Source organism: Lissotriton helveticus, chromosome 4_2 (assembly GCF_964261635.1).
Source record: "Lissotriton helveticus chromosome 4_2, aLisHel1.1, whole genome shotgun sequence".
NCBI classification, from domain to species: domain Eukaryota; kingdom Metazoa; phylum Chordata; class Amphibia; order Caudata; family Salamandridae; genus Lissotriton; species Lissotriton helveticus.
In genome coordinates, this window is record NC_136064.1 from 18,331,308 (window position 1) to 18,351,991 (window position 20,684).

A 20,684-nucleotide genomic window follows, 5' to 3' on the forward strand; every position below is an offset into this window, starting at 1 on the left:
TAAGGGCATTCTGTTTGGGTGTAGGACTTGTTTGGCTGCTGCATTCTCAATTTATTGCAGCTTACTGATTCATTTTGACTAAGTCTGGTGTAGAGATCATTGGCATATTCTAGATGGTCCATCACAAGGGCTACTGATGACCATCTTGTTAGAAAGCTGTAAGCAAGGGAACATGTGTTCCTTTGTTGACTTGTGTTTGAAGTAATAGGTTGAAGTCCATGAACATACAAATGATTATCCTCCTTTGAAGGATATCAGCTGCCCCTTTTCCAATGACCAAGAGGATATGGGATTTGTTTTTGCTGAGATACACGGGTCAGTATTTAAGGGGTAGAGGAATTAAGTTTGAGTCGTTCGTCATCCACCGTGCCATTGATAGAAGGAATTTGCGATCCTGGATGTCTTGAATTCTGATGGGTGTTCCTGTTTTAAGATACTTCAAGTGTCATCAGCAAGGGTTGTAGTAGGCGAGGTTCAAAGATTTCACAAGATCCGGATGGGGTGATAGGTACACAATGAACTGGAGAGGCCCACTGTTGAGCCCTGAGGAAGGCGTCCAACAGGTAAAGAGCAAAGTGTCGAAACGAGGTTTGCATTCTATTGTTCAGCAAGCATTTTGTCCAGCAGAGGATTGTAACACGGATATTAGAACATCTAATCTTTGAGCAAATAGTTGGCCATCTACCATGTCAAATGTGGAGAAGTCATTTTGAAGTTTATCAACTTTTTCAATAAATTGTTTTACTAGGACATTACAGAATATTTAAGTGTCTTTATGCTTATTGATGGGCTGGACAGGTTAATGTAGTCTTCTACTGTTTGTAAGAGCTCTTTGCTTGTATGCAGCATCAAAAATGTGTTGAGTGTACTGGGATATTTGGGCTTTTTAAAGGAGGTTCTCTGAGTGTCTTGGGGGCATCTTTTTATTGTTGATGTCGTATATTTTTGTTTAGTCTTTTGAGAAACCTGGTGCCTCCTTTCCAATGTTTTATTTCTTAGTTAAACCAATTCCCTGTCCATCTGTGTGAGGACTGCAGCCATGTTTTAATTATGTCCCTGGTATTTAAACCCCTTTAACCATTGGCAGAACTGATTTATGGACAGTCCTCGAGAGTGGATGCGATGAGTTTTCTAAGAAGTTTAGATGAAAATGTTCTAGAGCCTACTGGCTATGGTTGTATCAGGGTCTTTGAAAATGAGTTGCTATTTGGAAGTTATGATTGAAATGACAGCGTGGTGGGTGTTCCTAATAGTGGGATTACTTCCTGTGATTAAGATTAACCTTCAAGGCAAATACAGCATTAAAAGTGTGGCCTGCTGGATTGGTGGGCCTAGTGACCAATTGGCAGGAGAACATCCATGTTAGAGAGGGCAGATGAGGCCTGGCATAATGCGGGTTGTTCAGACCAGATCGTGAGATCTTCCGGGATACACAATTTGGCTGATCTATTAGAACATCCTCAATTGAGTCCAGCAGAGCATCTGTGAAGGCTCAGTTTTATTTGGTAGGTAGGTATTTGTGGAGAAAGTTGTGGACAATGAGCAGCGAACAAGGAATGAAGGCAGTGATGTTGTAATGTTGGATGTTAGTTCAGTATTTGTGGGGACCACTGCTAACCCTCTTCTGGTTTAGGTAGTGTCTAAAAAGTGTTACGTCATGATCAGTGGTTGCCTCCTGGGGTATGGGTGCAGTATTATCACTTAGAATACAGGATGAAGAGAAGGTCCAAAGACATCAGCTTGATGGTCACTGATAATCCATTCTGTTTTTGCACTCTGACCTGGATTCTTTTAGCACAGAAGATAGGTGATTTCTGGATGGGCTGTGATTTCTCCTCTGGCAGGGGTGGGAGGTAGTCGCTGAGACTTGTGTAGGTTGGCTCAAAGTTTCTCTGGGGATGGCCCTTTTGCTTAACCTGGCTGGCTTGGCGGGAAGATGGTATTACACACTTTTTACTTACTGGTATCATGCAGAAACTTGCTTCCTCAACTGTTGTATGGATGTTGTATGTGTTCTGTTAATTCATCTGATAGATACAGTTATGAGTCAAGCTCGGGAGCATGCGTACAGTTCAGTGTTAATGAAGGAAGGTTTGGGCTCATCATTACTTCGGTTTGCAGAGGTGAGGCTGAACATTTTGGTGAGGTTTAAAGATCACTCTGGCTGTAGCTCTGGCTGAAGTGGCAGTAGAAGCGGGGAGCAAGGACTGGAGATACATTCAACAAATTGCTCCAGTATCCAAAGCAGCGGCCGCATGGGGTTTGGTAGAATCGAAGAGGCATATGGACTACGCGTGCTCTGAGGGAAGTGTGTATGGGGCTGGTTGAGGGGTAAGGCTGGCGTTGTAGAAAGATGTTAGGGGGTAAGTGATGCAGGCTGGTGATAGAAAGAGGTGAAGGAAAGGGCAAAGTATGAGAAAGAGCAAAGGGCTGCACATGTAGTTGCATCGATTAGTGCCCAGATATACATGTTATGACGGGGATTGTGGTCGCGCATGAGTAAGTGGAGGAAAAAAATCATTATCAAGGTGTTTATGGGGCTTTTAATGGTAGACAGAGCACAAGATGGTGGTAAATGAAAAATAGGAGAAGTGTATGGGGGTAGAGGCAAACGGGGTAGTGCTTAGTGGAAGGAGATGCCGCAGGAAACAATGAAGAGATAGGAGTGTTTGGTCACACCAAAGAACTGGGGATTGTTGGAAATGCATGTGGCAGATTTCAATCTTCTCTTTGTTGGGTTTATGCTTTTAAATGTAGTAAATATAAATTTATTGCACTGTCTTTATAATTCTCAATTTTTACATTGGAAGCAGCTGCTTTTTTTGTTACTAATCATATTTGATTTGATTGTGTTAAGGCAAGGAGCCTGCATTGAGTGACTAAGTTCGGAGACCAATTTGGCCTGGATGGTGACGTGTTGAGTCTTGGACTAGTAAATTCAAGCATATGCTTCTAGAGCCAGTTAGGAGCGCCCCCCCCCCTGAAGCAGAGTCTCCAAGCCACACTGCTTAGACTCAAACTCCTAAGGAGGAAGAAATCTCTGATTGGCCTCATGAAGCACCCCTAATGACACTGCCTGGATCACCAGCCTCCACACTGACAGACAGACACAGGCACAACATTAGAACATGCTCCAATGTGCAAGAATATGGGGATTATCCAAAATAACTAGACTTGGAATGAACACAAAAGAATGTATGTAACTCACATGGGTTGGACATGAGTTTTCAATGTCAGATACCACAGTGTTCCAGTTGAAAAGGTCATGAATAACAGGACTCCTGTCGCCATTGTGCCTGTGAAAAGAAGAAATCTATGTTATATAATTGAAGCAGATGACTCATTGTAGAAGACACAACCTAGCCTAGGTGCACTTAACATCTATGTGCTCATCTAAGGCTAGCAATGCTCTGAACAATATACAGCAGAGAGAACATTAGTATCAGTACACCAGAGTTTTGTACAAAGAATTTGGTTGCTCAAGGGCATAATGCACACCGTGTCCTGAAGTTCTCAAGTAGAATCCATAGATTACTTGGGTTTATTTCTCCAGGTAATGCCCATCTGAGCTACACTTCAATCAGAGCTGAGCAGGAAGTGATGGCTCTGAATATGTGATGCCATCCCGCTGTATTTCTCCTCGCAGGGAATCACAACGCGGTCGTTACAACGACCGCGTTGTGATTACGCATACCATTACTCCGCAAGTCGGAACAACGACTTGCAGAGCAGGGGCGCTGGATGTTGGAATAGTATAATTTACTATTCCAACTCCAGTCAGTGCGGACAATAGGGGAGGTGTTGGATTTTAAATCCAACACCCCCCCCAACCCCCCCCCCCCTCCGCAAGTCGTTGTTCCGACTTGCAGAGTAATGGTATGCGGAATCCAAACGCGGTCGTTGTGATTCCCTGCGGGTATGAAAGATTTGCGGTAAAAGTTGTTTACCGATGGCTCTATTACCGCAGACTCCTCCCTCTGAACTCTTGCAACGTTAGATCTCCCAGCTAAATCTGGGTGTCTCTGGCACACTCAATGTGATGTGTTCCCCTATCCCCTTGATGGCTTGGAATGAGGTGAAGTGACAAAGGCTGTCTTCTTCTGTTGCTCTCCCTTCTCCTGCTATACAACTCTTGTTTCAAGTGCAAACTTTAAACTTCGGGATTATTTCTTGAGAAGCGAGGTGCAATCAGGTGCAAGATGAAGAAATGTGGAGTATCTTTTTGTTGGCTAAACTTCTATCCATGACTGGACTATTCTACTCCGGGTGAGTGTCCATTGGTCCGCATCTTGTCCAGCATGCTGTCCAAGTCCTGTGCAGCTTTGATAAGTCTTTATTTCATGGGGATTGAGGGGGCATGGAGGGTGGGCATTGATATTCTTGATACCATAACGTTGCCATTGTATCTTTTGCTGTGAATACCTCTAAGGGGAGAGTGGTCTCATTCATTTCAATCAGGGAGGAGCAGGTCTCTTTGCTCTCCGAAACCTAGGGCGGGTTTCGTGGTCACGACATGTGAAGGCGACATCCCTGCGAATCCACAGGTCCTACCAAAAGTTAAGGAGGGTTGTAGCTTGAGCACTTTGAGGTGAGGTGGAATTCCAGAGTCTGAATGTGTCACAGAAAAGGGAGTGATGGACAGCCTTCTCCTTTTTCTGGATCTTTTTGGCTCAAACCTGTTGCTGTTACAGTGTTACAAACTCCAAAAGACATCTTGATTGTAGGTATGGTGGGAAGTTAATGTACATCGCCTTGAAGGTGATGCTGCAGACTTTGAAGACATGAGAAGACAGAAGAAACCAGTGATGTCCTGTGTGCCATAAAGATTTTGGAAACTAGCTCCAAAAAGCCTGAGTACGTTTAAAGGCACTGAATTTAAAATAACACAAGAAGCCCATTTTAATATTTTGCCGTTTGAGAGCAACAGACGTGATTTCATTTCTTGTAGAGAATGTGCTAGTGAACACACTCCTTTACAAGGAACAATTGCAGTCAGGCTCCCCTGAGCAAATGACTGAGACAATCTAGCATCCTGGTTCTTGATTTTTACTCTAGATTTTCACTAATCTGGTGAGTGCACAGATGTCTAGGCCTGTCTCCTCACATTGTGGCCTGTAATTGTGCACAAGATAAAGGCGAGGTCGTTTTCCCAGACAGTTTCTGTGTGTTACTGACATTTCTGAAGCTGGGAGTGGGCGGAGACATTGAAGGAGGGACAGAGGAGACAGGGCTCCTTATGAAATTAACTTAGTTTCTTTTGCTGAGAAGGGCTGTTGATTAGTCATGCAGCACTATCATTTTGTGGTATATAAATAAATAATACCGGATCTAGGTTTGACTGGACATCGTAATAACAGATAGCTCAATAAATAAGAGTCAAGATTCGAGGTAGTAGGAGTTTGCAGGTTTAATACAGCATAAAGGACAGGAACAGGACAACCTGCACGGGAATAGGATGGCAGCTGCCTGGGGGCAGGATCTGGAATGAGCGCGCTAACTTTAATAACAATACACAAGCATATATACTAAAACAGTTGCATTACAGTGAATACAGTAGGCGGAGCAGTGGGTGTGGTCAATAGCAGTCGCGAAAGATAAGGGTGAAAGTGGGTGTAACAAGAGGCGTATACATAGACATGTGATGTAAACGTAACAGAATATGTCATAAATGGGGCGGAAAACATGGAGGGGGCTACCTAAGGAGCCGGGACCTCTAACCTAATGGTGCGCGCAAACTGACAATGACGTGTTACTAGGAGAAGCTGGGGGCTATGAACTCTGTGCTAGGAGCAGAGACTGAAGTCTGGAGAGTCAGGGCGACATGTGCCTAAACAATATCTAGTATCCGATGTTTAGAGAACATGTTGATAGAATCCAAGAGTTATCGGGGTAAAGGCTAACAGACTCTAAGACTGGAGCATGCATTATTCTACATGTAGTGCGTGTTGAAGAATATTAAATGACCATAAATACAGTATTTCTCTTACATGGAGACGTAAAGGCTAGACGATGACGGAAACTATTGATGCGATTCAGTAGCTTAGGAATGCAGAGAAGGAGGGCTGGACTGATAACTAGAATCATAACATACTCTTGGCAGACTCGTAGGCAGAGCCAGGCTGAACCGGGCACTGTGAGGCAGGAAGTAAGTGAAGGGTCAGGAATACAGGTGGGGGCTGTATCGCTCCTCAGCGAGGGCTCAGGAGACAGGAGCTGAATCTGGTGTCCAGGCCCTTTTGAGGCCTAGAAACGGGGACTTTACAATGAAATAACGTGCACACTGGGAAACGTGGCAACGTACCTTTACATAGGCCTAATATTCGTAGTATTCACGAGAACTGGAAACTGGCATACTAGAGATGGACACAACTATAATTGCGTTATTAATCGAACATGGGGAATACATATGCATATTAATCATGCACACATAACATAAGATGGAGGACACGTAGGGACACAGAACATGGCAAAATTTACTTTTCCACATTCCCTCCTTGTCACTACGTTTCCATCAGGAAACATCAATATTCATGATACCATTTATCATTTCATACAGTATCATTTGCTCGTCTCGAATTTTCTTGGAACGGGATTTAGAACGGGACTTGGGACTAGGAATACAAGAGGTAGCACAAATGCCACAAATCGCAGGGCCACATTGTATACAGAGGCAGCAACTGAATATGATCGCTACTGCAATACCTAGAAAGGACAATACTTTCCATCCCCAGGCGGAAATTATATTCCAGAACCAACCGGACCATGTCCAGGTGCCTGGATCTTGGTGTAACATATGGGCAATTTTATGGAGTCTGGTTATAGCTGAATAAACAGACGGCGCGTTATTAGGAATGAAAATGCAGCAACTAGATCCGAAGACTCTACATGCCCCGCCCCTATCGGCCAGTATGACGTCAAGGACGAGACGATTCTGGAGCACGACAATTCTCATAAAGGATTGCTCTTCGGTTAAGTTACCTAGGGCAGAGGTAGTCTCAATCACTACTGCTTCGAGGGTTCTGGTTAATCTACGTATCAGTTTACTATTCACGACAGTACCTAAATAAGGGAAGACACCTTTATTGATTTCTATATATTGTTCTAGAGCAGTTTCAGTATAATCGACAATCGGGAGATTTCTCTTGTGTCTGGTATGTACTAGGTGGGAATTCCTATGATAGTCAGGTGGGGCTAGAAAAACTGGTGGCAGTAGGAAGGCAATGTAACAGGTTCCCTCCCAATCGAGGGGCAGACGAACATATGCGGTCTGACCACAAACAAAATAAGAATGACGTGAAGCTTTAAAAATAGATTTCCTACTGTCACTATACTTGACTATAGTAGTACAATCACTATGGCCTACATGTACGGAACCATTCTTTCGGACACATAATTCGCCTTTGACTGGTAATACTGACATAGCAGGTAAGTCTGGAGTAGTATCAGACTGAACATTCAGGACCATAAAATTCGAAGAATAATTACCTAAATTATAGACTTCATTTTCTAGATCTAACCCTGTTCTGTGGGGAAGACCTTGCTTGTCTGGAAAACATGTACTGTTAAGAAAAGACATATCTGTTGAGGATGACGTTAACGTGGACCATGCTCCACACGAACCATTATGTGAAAATGGATAAGGAAAGAGTGGCAGAACTCCCTTCGGTGTCTGGAAAGGGGGGAGTCGACCACACACCCAACAATTAGTAGCATTGCTGGTCTGGTGTGAATAATGTAACATGCGGATAAAGGAATTGTTACGCATAGCAAGACGATAAGATAGTTCATGAGGAGGCAGATCACTGAACGTGTGCTCTACTGTAGCAATAGAAGACTTATTTACATGAGGAACTGGAAAACACAAATAAAATGCATAACTTGTGCAGGTAGTCATAAGGCTGAGAAACAATATGAAACTTAGAAAAACGATACATCGGATTGAGTTTTGACTAACTCTCTCACTATGGGGGTCTATTTTATACATGTCAGAAACCGGTCTAACCGTTTCACCTAGGGGAGGACTTGGACAATCAAACTGGCTGACTTATTTTACTAGACCTTAGTTTTAGCTTATACTCCTGTTGCGGAGTTTTCTCTAACAGGGAGTGATCTGTATCATTGTCTTTTGCGGGACAGTCCTTAAGAATAGTACTTTGGCAGTCTTTCAAATCCTCGGGAATGTTCTTAGAAACAGTCTTTAATCCGTAAAACCTTTTCACATGAGACAAATGGACCCAGCCCTTCCTGCCTTCCAGCTTGACGGCAGTACGGGTGGCCAGGAGGACCTGTCTGGGTTCCTTCCAGCGAGGCTCCAGCGGACTTGAACGATCAAAGTTCCTGACAAGAACCATGCATCCGGGAACGATTTCATGCGGTGCCACCTCGGTATTGTCTGGAAATGCGGCAGCAACCTGTGAACGACAAGAGTGTAGGGCAGACATCAAGGAAGCTAGGTAATCTGTCAGCATATTACTTGAAACATCGGTAATACTTCGGGGTCTAGGTGTACCCCACATGTTAGGGGGGCGGCCGAATACGACCTCATACGGGGACAGGCCTGATCTGGAGTGTGCGACCATGCGCATGTAAAACAAAGCGACTGGCAGAGCTACTAACCAGTCTACACCTTTCTCTTTACATATTTTAGCAATGCGGATTTTCAGGGTCTGATTATGTCTCTCTACGAGACCGGCTGCTTCTGGATGGCGTACATAATGGAACTTCCACTGGTACCCTAACAAAAGGGAAACATGTTTCATCAACTCAGATGAGAATGGCTGGCCGTTATCAGAATATACGACTCTAGGGAGTCCATAACGGGGGAAGAACTCACGAACCAACTGCTTGGCAGTGGTCGTGGCTGTGTAATCTGGAACTGGATATGCTTCTGTCCACCTGGACAAAGCGCATACAACTACGAGGACATACTTGAAACCTCGACATCGCTCCATCTGAATATAATCCATCTGGAGGACTTCAAAAGGGTGGTCAGGGGGCTGGAATCCACCTTGTTCCACCGGGACACTTTTACCTGGATTAAACTGGCAACATATCATACAGGTACGGACTTTCTGCTTGGCTGCAGCTCGTAAATGCTTGTTGAACCAAATGTTCTGGATACTGTCTAACATAGCTTTTTCTCCTAAATGTGCTGGACTATGTGCGGTATTGATAATGACTTGAACCATAGAGTCGGGGAGAAACCATGTGGCTCTACCCTTCGTTACCCATCCCTGATCTGTCTGGACCCCTCCTTGTTCGGACCATTTCTTGATTTCTTCGGGAGTAGCATGTAACTGGATATCTATGACATCTTGAGTAGGGTCCTTAACTGTCATACAGATAGTCGGGTCTGGAGTATGTGTCTGTGTCGGATTAACTGGCATATCTGGTGTCTGTGCTGTAAGCTTGGCTGTGCGATCTGCTAGATCATTACCTTGGGAAATAATGTCTGTAACTTTCGTATGTGCTTTGCACTTCATAATAGCAATAGATGTCGGCAAATGTATGGCATCTAACAGAGCTTGAATAAGGAGACCATGCTGAATCTTGGTTCCATGAGAAGTCATGAAACCTCTCTCCTGCCAGAGCACTCCGAAGTCGTGTATGCAGGCTTGTGTCAGAGCAACTAGCTCTGCTGCTTGAGCAGACAGGGTGTCAATACGGTGTGTTTCTATAACTTCAGTGTCAGTAGTCACTGCATACGCGGCTACTAGTTCTCCTGTACTTGTTCTCATACATGAACCATCCACATAAAGTGTCAGGTCGGGATCTGGTAATGGAATATCTGTCAGATCTTGTCTTGGCTTAGTCATAATATTAACTACTTCCACACAGTCGTGTGTGGCAGGATTTGAATTAACTGACGGTAACAGTGTAGCAGGATTTAGAACGTTGCAGCGTCTGATTTCTATGTGTGGCTGGAACAGTGTCAGTTCATAACCTGTTAAACGTGCAATTGTCAAGTGCTGAGTTTGTGTTCGGTTTAAAAGAACATCCACGGAGTGTGGAACTTGTACTGTCAGGGAGTGTCCTAATACTATGGAATCACTTTGTCTGATAGCTAGTGCTGTGGCTGCAACTGACTTGAGGCACGCAGGCAGAGCCTGGGCTACAGGATCTAATGTGCTTGAAAAATAAGCACAAGGCTTGTACTGTCCTGCTTGATCTTGTGTGAGAACAGATAATGCTGTACCTTCGCGTTCTGTGACGAAAAGTGTAAAAGGCTTACTGTAGTTCGGTGTAGCTAGAACAGGAGCTTGGCATAAAGCTTTCTTTAACTCATTGAAACTAAGTGTATGTTCAGATGTCCAAGGGAGGACAGTCGATACGGTTGCCTCCTGTGTCGTTAACTGTATCAGTGGTTTAGCTAGAAATGCATACTGAGGAATCCATTGTCTGCAATAAGAAGTAAGACCGATAAAAGCACGTACCTCCTTCTGTGTCTTGGGCTGAGGAAGACTCGCTATTAACTGGATACGGTCTGGTGTCAACTGCCTACCCCACTTGGACAGTAAGTGGCCTAAGTAGATCACTTGCTGGACACAGAATTGAAGCTTCGAAGGGGACACCTTGTGCCCCATCTCGGCAAGGAAATACAAGACTGTAAGTGACGCTCGCTCGCAAGCACGTTCAGAACGGGCTGTGATCAGTAGATCATCGACATACTGGAGCAGGGCAGTGTCAGTTGGCATGTGAATGTTGTCTAGTTGTCTTTTAAGTGCTTGACTGTAAATGCTAGGACTTTCTGTGAAACCTTGAGGAGCTCGTGTGAACATATAGCTTCTTCCATTTAAACAAAATCCGAAAAGAAACTGGCTGTCTGGATGAATGAGGACACTGAAAAACGCGTTCTTGAGGTCTATGACTGTAAAAAATGAAGCTTCGGAATCAATGGCTGTCAATAGGGAAGAGATATCTGGGACAACTGGGTACTGGGGAATAATACATTTATTGAGTTCTCGAAGGTCAATCACTAATCGATATACTGGGGGTGCATTTGGATCAGTACGTTTCATGACGGGAATGATCGGAGAATTACATACATTGGAGTCAGTTTCTACAACCACTCCTTGAGCCATGAGCTCGTCAATAATTTTGGATAAGGCTGCTACAGCCTCAGGTGGCAATCTGTACTGTCTGATTCGTGGCAGGACTACACCTGGTTTGAGAGTCACACGATGGGGTGTGATTTGCATATAACCTACATCAGTTGGACCTTGCGCCCATAGATGCTGCGGAACATTAGACAATCTCGGATCAAAATCTCGTAATACATAGTGACCCTTGAAGTCACGTAAAAACAATCGTAGTCCCTCTGGGGAACAACATATGACTGCACCTAATTCCTTCAGTGTCTTAATACCGAACAAATTTTCTGGACATGACGTCGTAAGTAACAGATCAGTAGTGCGGGACAATGGACCTACTTCTAGAGTAACTGGCTTTGAAATCTCGTTTACAATAGGCTTTCCTGAAAATCCAAGGGAAACATTTCTAGAGCCTGAGAGCGGAGCCCCTGGAACTTCGGCGTGACTGATGGTCGTCCTACTTGCCCCTGTATCAATCAGAAACTTTCTGTCTTGCCCTAGCACTTGACTATGAACATAGGGACCTTCTTGATCTACAGGAATCTCGATGAGAGGCAAGCCTACCTCCCTCTCTAGGCTGTTTCATGAATATGGTTGATACTCTGGATACTCTGTCTGTGCATACTGGTACATCTGCTGTGTAACATGCTGTGTTGCAGCAATAGGCTGCGGTGCTGTAACTGTCTGTTGTGCATTCTGTGGCTGAGAAGTCTGTGAAACTTGTTCTTGTCTAGGCGGACGTGGTCTTTCTTTAGTCTTACCAGTAGCTATATTGTGTTTCAGAACTGCACACTCGTTTATGAAATGACCTGGCTGTTTACAATAATTGCATGTCCCTTTAACGGGAGCTGCAGGATGACTCGCTTGAATCGGACCCCTCTTCTGACTGTCTTGAGGAACGGATTGTGCAACTAGTACTTTCATTTTCGTGTCTTTCATACGCTTTCTCTCGTGTTCTTGCTCTTCTCTGATTCTATTCAGGTGGTACTGGAGCATCTGTAACATCTGGGACGGGGTACTAGCTTGCCATGTACTTTCGACTTTCAAAACTCGATTCTTAACTTGTGGACTTGAATTCTCGACTAGTTTAGTAACAAAAAGATGAGGGTATGACTCGCTACTCGTCTTCAAGCCACTGTTTATAATAAAGCATTTCTCAAATCTAGAATAAAAATCACTAGTGTCTTCGTCTTGTTTCTGTTTACAGGCTGAGATTGCATCCCAGTCTTCCTTTTTAGTTGCTAATAACCTGGGCAAAACTTGTATTAATAGTTCTGGTAATTCGTTACATTTCTCTCCAAGACCGGTACCTGGTACTCGTATCTTATCTTCAGCTTCTAGAACTGCCCAATCGATCTTTTTCTCTCCCACCTCCCAATCTTTTTCCTTGAGTTTCTCGTATACCCCTGCGGGCAACAGGACCTTTAACATTTTAATAATATCTGGATACGTGTATTCTCCCATACGGAGCATGTCTTTTAATTCTCGGTGGAACCCTGCTGGATCTTTGTCGTGACAAGGAATTAATTTCTTCATTTCTAAGAGTTCCATCTTTGTAATCGGGGTGTAAACAAACACTCGTTGCATTTCACCACCTGCTGTCCTAACTGGATGTACTTCTCGTAGCGGATTCTGTCTATCTATGTAAAACGGTCTACTTTCTGGGGGTGAGACATGAACAAAATGCGGGTTCAGGAACGTTCTATATTTGTGACGCTGTTCTAGAATGACACTAATTAAATCGGTACCTAAACCTTTCCATCTATACTGGAGTAACTCGTTCAGGACATCATGTAACGGACCTGGATCAGAATGTTGACCCTCATACAATGTAATGAGGTGCTGGATCATATACATACCCACCAGTCGCTGCTCGGCTGGGGGCAGTTTCAGGAACATTTGTGCCACTATTTCGTCTGGAAAAGTGGTAGAATCAGTAATCCATCGGACTGCTGATCGGACTAGTTCTTGTTCATGCATAGTACTTAACTCACTATAACCGATTCGTGATTTCAGAATGTGATCGGTAGCTTGAAATACTTGTTCTAGAGAACCTTGTTCTGGTGCTGGATGATGAAAAACTGACTTGTGTTCTAGGCGTGAATGGCGGTCTGGAAATCTAGATTTTCCTACATACGATATTCTGGCGGGATTCTCGTCCTCTACCTCTTCCGTAGGAGAGTCATTCTCTTTCTCGCTTACTTGTGCTGCTTTACGTTGTTCGTGTAACCTTATTATTTCCTTACGAATTTTCTTGTACATACTCTCTATACTACTGATAGTTCTGTGTTTACCCTCGGCTATATTATCACTCCACCTTGTCAGGTTTCTCATTTCGGCCGGATCTTTGGACGGGTAATCTTGTTCTCTTATTAAACAATTAATCAAAAACTTTAATATCATGAGCTGGATTTCAGCTTTCCTTTGAGACATGGCTTCACCTATACTTTCTGGATCATCCCCTGTACGGATGAAACGATATATTCTGTCTAGATCTTCTTTCATATCTGGTAGGGTGTCCAAATACCCGGTCACCCGTCTTACACGGATGGAATATATAACTGTACTATCATCACCTGCAACTGGATCATAGCGACATTCAGTAAGAGCTCGTCGGATGTCTGCAACGGACTTATATTTGGGCGTACGCTGTAACGCACATTCATGTAACTCGACTAATGTTAAACGTTGGTGTGGTGGCGGGGTACCAGGAGGACCTCCTCCTGCGGCCCCTAAACTGGTATCATCGACTGATACTCTTCGTACTGGCGCGGCGGGAAATGGTAATGTAGGCTGGACCGGGGGTACCGTAGCAGGTACTGCAAAGGGTGCCCCGGTGTCTGGAGGAGCAGGAATTGCCTGATTCACAGGGACTGGCGGAACAGGATTTGCATATTCTGGGACTGTGTCGTCCAAATAGGACGAGATGAAAATATCAGCTGCGGTCGGTTTATGACGTAGCTTGGTCGGAACTAGTGGTGGCGGAAAATTACTAGATGCCTCCGGGGTCGCTTTTGGCAAGCCCTCGGCAAGAAGAGGATACATACCCTTAATAAGGGCATGCCTCTGTCTGTCTGACTGTTCGGTCTTAACTCGTTCACCTATCTCGATTAATTCCCTTTCTTGGGCTCGTTCTAAGGATTCTCTACTTAATTCTGACTTTGATTTCTTTTTCGGTTCTTTTATGAGATTCTTTGCGCCATAACTCGATGGCATCTTTCTGTGACTGTCTGGCTTTCTTTTTCCATAATGCTTCTTCTACTCGCATGATGCACTCGGCATCCCACGTACCTGATACGGGCCATCTATACTTTTCCTCTAACTGTTTGGTATACTCTACCCATAAATCTAGATATAATATGGCACTTATGCCATGCTTCTGATACATAAAATGACCTGGACTGTCCCTAGGCGGGACAGGAACTGCTGCTTCTAGCAGACCTTTTCTGGTTTTTAACTGACGTAGCTTAGAAAATAACGGCATGACTGAACTGTAATCTGGACACAATACAATACACAATGAACACGATAATTACACCACTTTCATACCACGACATTAAAATACATGAAGAACATTCAGAATAACAGTTCGAACAGAATACTACCTGGAATACTGAAAACAGAATACATGAATTTTCTCGAGAACAGAACTGACTAGAACAGAAACTAGATGCACTGCTGAAACAGTACGAAACTTACCGGTCTCATAAAGAGACACGTCAGGACCCGCATCCACCGAAGTGGACACTTCGTTTTGGGATCTGTGTACCACCAAACCCCACGGACCAGAGACAATTAGATTGACCCTGTCTAGATACTACCCCAGCAACGGTACTCACCGGGCAGCAAGAACGGAAGGCCTCGGACTGGACTGGACTGCTTCGACGCCGGACGGACGAACTTCGGACTTCTGTTACGGGTGGGCCTCCGGATACCTCGGACCTTGGACTCTCGGCTTGGGCTCTGGTCGGGACTCGCCGCGTTCCTCCACCGCCTCGTCTGGATGCTGGACCGCAACCTCCGTCTCCTCCGTGGGCCTGAGGGATACTTGAAGCAGAAATATCTGCACGTGCACGGTATGGTTCCGTTACGGCTGCAGAGGATCAGGGGGCATACGTGGCTTCACCGGCGCGTGGGGAAAGGGCAAGTCCCTGTTCGGGCGCCATTATGTGGTATATAAATAAATAATACCGGATCTAGGTTTGACTGGACATCGTAATAACAGATAGCTCAATAAATAAGAGTCAAGATTCGAGGTAGTAGGAGTTTGCAGGTTTAATACAGCATAAAGGACAGGAACAGGACAACCTGCACGGGAATAGGATGGCAGCTGCCTGGGGGCAGGATCTGGAATGAGCGCGCTAACTTTAATAACAATACACAAGCATATATACTAAAACAGTTGCATTACAGTGAATACAGTAGGCGGAGCAGTGGGTGTGGTCAATAGCAGTCGCGAAAGATAAGGGTGAAAGTGGGTGTAACAAGAGGCGTATACATAGACATGTGATGTAAACGTAACAGAATATGTCATAAATGGGGCGGAAAACATGGAGGGGGCTACCTAAGGAGCCGGGACCTCTAACCTAATGGTGCGCGCAAACTGACAATGACGTGTTACTAAGAGAAGCTGGGGGCTATGAACTCTGTGCTAGGAGCAGAGACTGAAGTCTGGAGAGTCAGGGCGACATGTGCCTAAACAATATCTAGTATCCGATGTTTAGAGAACATGTTGATAGAATCCAAGAGTTATCGGGGTAAAGGCTAACAGACTCTAAGACTGGAGCATGCATTATTCTACATGTAGTGCGTGTTGAAGAATATTAAATGACCATAAATACAGTATTTCTCTTACATGGAGACGTAAAGGCTAGACGATGACGGAAACTATTGATGCGATTCAGTAGCTTAGGAATGCAGAGAAGGAGGGCTGGACTGATAACTAGAATCATAACATACTCTTGGCAGACTCGTAGGCAGAGCCAGGCTGAACCGGGCACTGTGAGGCAGGAAGTAAGTGAAGGGTCAGGAATACAGGTGGGGGCTGTATCGCTCCTCAGCGAGGGCTCAGGAGACAGGAGCTGAATCTGGTGTCCAGGCCCTTTTGAGGCCTAGAAACGGGGACTTTACAATGAAATAACGTGCACACTGGGAAACGTGGCAACGTACCTTTACATAGGCCTAATATTCGTAGTATTCACGAGAACTGGAAACTGGCATACTAGAGATGGACACAACTATGATTGCGTTATTAATCGAACATGGGGAATACATATGCATATTAATCATGCACACATAACATAAGATGGAGGACACGTAGGGACACAGAACATGGCAAAATTTACTTTTCCACAATTTGGTAGATGGTGAGGGTGAAGGGTGAGACTGCAATCTCTGTTTTTCAGAGTGAGAGGGATCCTTTAAGTGAGGCCTACCTTATGTCTCTTCCCTGATCAATATTCAGTGTGGTTGTTAATAAGCAAGGTGCAGAAACCTAACACCTCTTTGTGTCTCTTTAGTGGATACTCCAGGTTGGAGATTATACTGCTGTGGGTAGCATCACTACAAAAAGGTCATGCCTGGAGAAGAGCTTGGTGGACACATGAAAAAAGAAACACCCTAAACCAGTTCTGGAAGTGCAGACAGAGAATTGATATCTTCCCTCTGCTTTGCCCGCATAAAAGTGACATCCACTGACCCACCTGTTGGAGCTCCAAGTTTTCTTTGACCAAGGAAAGGAGTGCTGCTCAGAGGACTTCTGTGCAACCAGAGCTGGTGTCTGCCAGACAACCAGCTGCCTTAAGTGAGGGGAAATCGCCTGGAGTCTTGCCTTACTGAAGACCTGTACCCTTGACCTGAAGCACCTGGAAGCCAACCTGCCTGCTGAGGTACAGGAGGATCCTGCTAAGAGTTGTATCTGTCTATTTGCAAATACAACTTGCAGATTCTTACCTTTTTAGCCACCACTAGGATTTTATTTTTACGAGAAAAAACGCAACCTGCCTCTGCCCCAACAGAATGTAATTGACAGAAAAGCCTGGACTGGCTGGTAGACAATGACCCACTTCAAACCCATTTAAAAAGAGAAAAAGTCTGCCCTTCTTTGCATTTATATAGTGCTTGCTACCGCTCTTCATGGGTTGTACGCGCTATATATAAATGCAATTGCACACAATGCAATTTGTCATTTTCTGACTTACTTTCTGAGAAGTATTCAAAGCGTATCAGTCAAGTTGGGGAGGGGCAGAGATCCCCTTTAAAGTGCAGATGCTCTCTCCAGTCCCAGGGCTCAGAGGCAGTCATTAGCTCTCCTATAAAACAACACTGAAGGCCCAAACACTTTGCCCTGCACAGCGACAGCCCCCACCAGGAGCTCTGCAAGCTAGGATTTTGTGACTCACCAGCAACCTCCACCCCTTCATGAGAACACATTTCCAAGCAGCAGGAGAAGCTGAACTGCCATTTTAAAGCTAATTTAATGTAACCTCTGACGCCGCTTTCCGAGCAGAGCTCTGAACAGCTGGGCTTTCACCAAGACAAGTACCCTCGGGGATGCATCCCGGGCTATGACCCAGGATGAGTAGGGGGAGGGGGGGGCAGGAGGGAATCTGAGGCCCTTTTAGCCCAATGGGCGTTGCACGCCTGCTGTGATGGCACAAACTACTTGTGCCTAAGGCAGACTGCAGAGTTCATATTCACAAGACAGAGGGTTAGAGAGTAAGCTTTCATTTTTTAAAACATTTAAAATTCAATTGCAAAGACGACTAAGGAGCAGCCCTCAATGCCCATTTACAACTTCATTTTAAAAGTACACTAAACCAGTGTGATATTCCTTACTGTATATATTGCCATTTCTCTGGATTCTACAGGCAAGTGATTCACTCTACACAAAACCACTCACTTTTGTGCCTCCCTTGCACATGTTTTAAACGAGCATTGGAAATGCAATAGGGTTCGCAGTAGTTGGAGCTATTGGCATTGTAAATAGCAATGTTTTTTTACTTATGCAATAGGTCTTGTATTTGTTGGAGCTACTGGCATTGGAAATGGCAATGTTTTTTTTACTTCTGTGTTATGGAGTGTATGTATGTGGTGTGTTGTAGAATTACGTCGGTTGGATTGAATTAGTTATTTGAGTAATTATGTGGGGTGAAATAGTGTGATGTGAAGTGGATTTGTGTACTGGAATTATGTGGCATGGTGTGTTGTGGAATTATATGTATAGTAATTATGTGGTATTGAGTGTACTGGAATTTTGTGTAGTGGGATTGTGTGTTTTGGAGTGCAAATAAGTAGAATGGTATTCTGTGTTGTGGAGTGCTATGTAGCAGAGTTTAATTATGTGGTGGGCTGTTGAGGGCTGCCTTTAATGGCACACAAACGCCTATAAATAATACTTTTAGGATTACATATTACATGATGTAATTGGCCAAACATTGATGCACTTGGTAAGGATATGCCCTCCCCACCTTAAGAAAGCAAAGACCTCTGTTGTGTGTCTTTCTGTAGAACTTTGTACAGCATGCTCATTACTTAGCGAGTCACGTACCGTCGCTGGAAGGGAATTCCACTGTATCAGCTCAGCACCTAAAGAATCCTCAAGGCACTGAGTTAAGCCATCACGTGACCTGCAGTCGCAAGAACAGTTTGCATGGAGTGACAGGCGGCTCTGGGCTGTAGACCATAGGTCTCTGGGTGATTGGCACAAGGTCAGCACTTTTATAACACCAAGTGGTACATGCCTCTGTGGGGTTTTAAAGATGAAACATGGGGCCTTGTACTCCATGCTGTGGTTGACTAGATGCTGATTGAGTGACACTAGATGGGGTGTGATGTGGTCGTACATTTGAAAGGCATGAGGCAGGGAGCTGTAAGTGCTCACACTCCACGCCAGGTTGACGTTTCATTAGGAAGCCCATAAAGATGCCACTTCTCTTGTCAAGAGGACAGCAGAGAAGACCAGGGCAGTCTGACTGTTACAGCAGGGGCAGGATTGTGAAGACAGAAGGAAGGCGGTAAAGCAATGCTCTGTTCATGCTGGTTATAGGAGTAATCAAAGCAGTTCTGTGCCTCGGCCTCTACCAAGCTCTGCATTGCATGTGATGGCGGGGAATGGTTAGTCAAGTCATAGACGCAGGCAAGTCAGAAGGTGGTAGAATGGGTCCCATGGCTCCAAGATGCAGAGAGTTGTTGACTCATCCTCTTGCCTCCAGCCACTTATGGTCATGAGTGAGGGGGCAAATGATCAGAACCAAAATAAAAATACAAAAATAACTATGCTACGATAAACCACTCGCGAAAAGGAACTACATTTCGTTACGTCTTGTTTGTCAACTGCACAGCACCTATTGCTGTTTTTGGTGTTACTTCTAATTTGCTCATACATCATGCTGTGGGATTTCTTTGTAGTTTACAGATGCAAGAATGCAAACTTGTCACCCAGCCACTGATTATGATGGGGCAGTTAAACTTTTAAATGCAGAGACTTTCAATGAAATAGATTCAAAATCAGTTTTTTAAGTACTTCTGAAGAAAGTTTGCCTAGTGCACTCCAAAAAACAGCATAGCAGTTGTAAATGCAATCACAACTCTGGGTCCAGCATTATAAAAAAATTTTGGGAAGAAAATGCTGTCAGTATGCGTCTACCTTACGGCGGCTCACTTTCACTTCTGTAAAGTTAAACGAACACTCCAACCGCAGATGTACCTTCCTCTTCCTCTCAGAGTAGACAATCGAACCACTCACATTTTATTTCCTTAAAGGCACTTATGTTACGTTCATTCTCTGAATGTTTAATCCCTGTTCTGCAAAAGTGGTGATAAAACCGTTGTAGTGTTGAAATAACAGCATGTAAGACTTCCTTGAAGCAGCTCTTGGCAAATTAAAACTCGCATTTCTAGAAAAAGAGCTTAAATAATCTAGATTACATTTTGGGTGCCTGGGGGGGGGGGGTGCATTTGTCATTTCTGCAGGTCAAGTAAACACTAGGAGTAACAAGCATAAGAAAAACATATTTTAGTAGCACAGTATAAATAGACTTGATGAAAACACACGCGCACACGTTCAAATAAAAGACTTGTTGACAAAGCAAAGCAGCTGTGGCCCGGGATAGTATGGACCGGACGTGGTGATAGAATTCTCCTTCAAAACCACCTACACCCCACCAAACAGTGACTGGGGAAAAATGTCCTTTGTCTTAACAGATGGAAAACTGAAATCCGAATTCTAAGAGTACCAGACCCTGCCTCTTCTCTGTTTTTTGGGCACCCTAGTCTCAGAACTGCCCCCAATGCCTCTCAGAAGTTTCCTGTGATAACCTCCAGATAAATAATGAGTCCTGCATTGCATTTCTTCAGCAGATATCATGACGGGAGGGAAGGGGTGCGAGCGAGGAGGAAACGAATGGCCAGAGCTAGCCAACCAAAATAAATAATCTGTGACGTCACCTGGGAAGGAACCAAGGAACCCAAAGGTGGGACAGATGGACACTATTAACCAACCAGACTAAAGGAATTTCAAAAGGCAGGCCAACCAACCAACCAGAAGCACTGGGTGTGTTAAAAGCCCATAGACTGAACACAGCATGCCTCACA

General features: G+C 44.4%; 1 protein-coding gene across 6 annotated transcripts in view; it reads right to left on the reverse strand.

Annotated features, from left to right (window-relative positions):
* Window positions 1-20,684, reverse strand: part of ST3GAL4 (ST3 beta-galactoside alpha-2,3-sialyltransferase 4) — a 520,175-nt gene that overhangs the window by 189,065 nt on the left and 310,426 nt on the right. For all 6 annotated transcript variants that reach the window (XR_013594038.1, XM_078640129.1, XM_078640132.1 and 3 more), the window contains one exon: window positions 3,209-3,296. Coding sequence is in view for 5 of the 6 variants with exons in the window: in XM_078640129.1 (XP_078496255.1) it covers window positions 3,209-3,296 (88 nt within the window). In the remaining variant the exon portion in view is untranslated. The remainder of the gene's footprint in view (window positions 1-3,208; window positions 3,297-20,684) is intronic.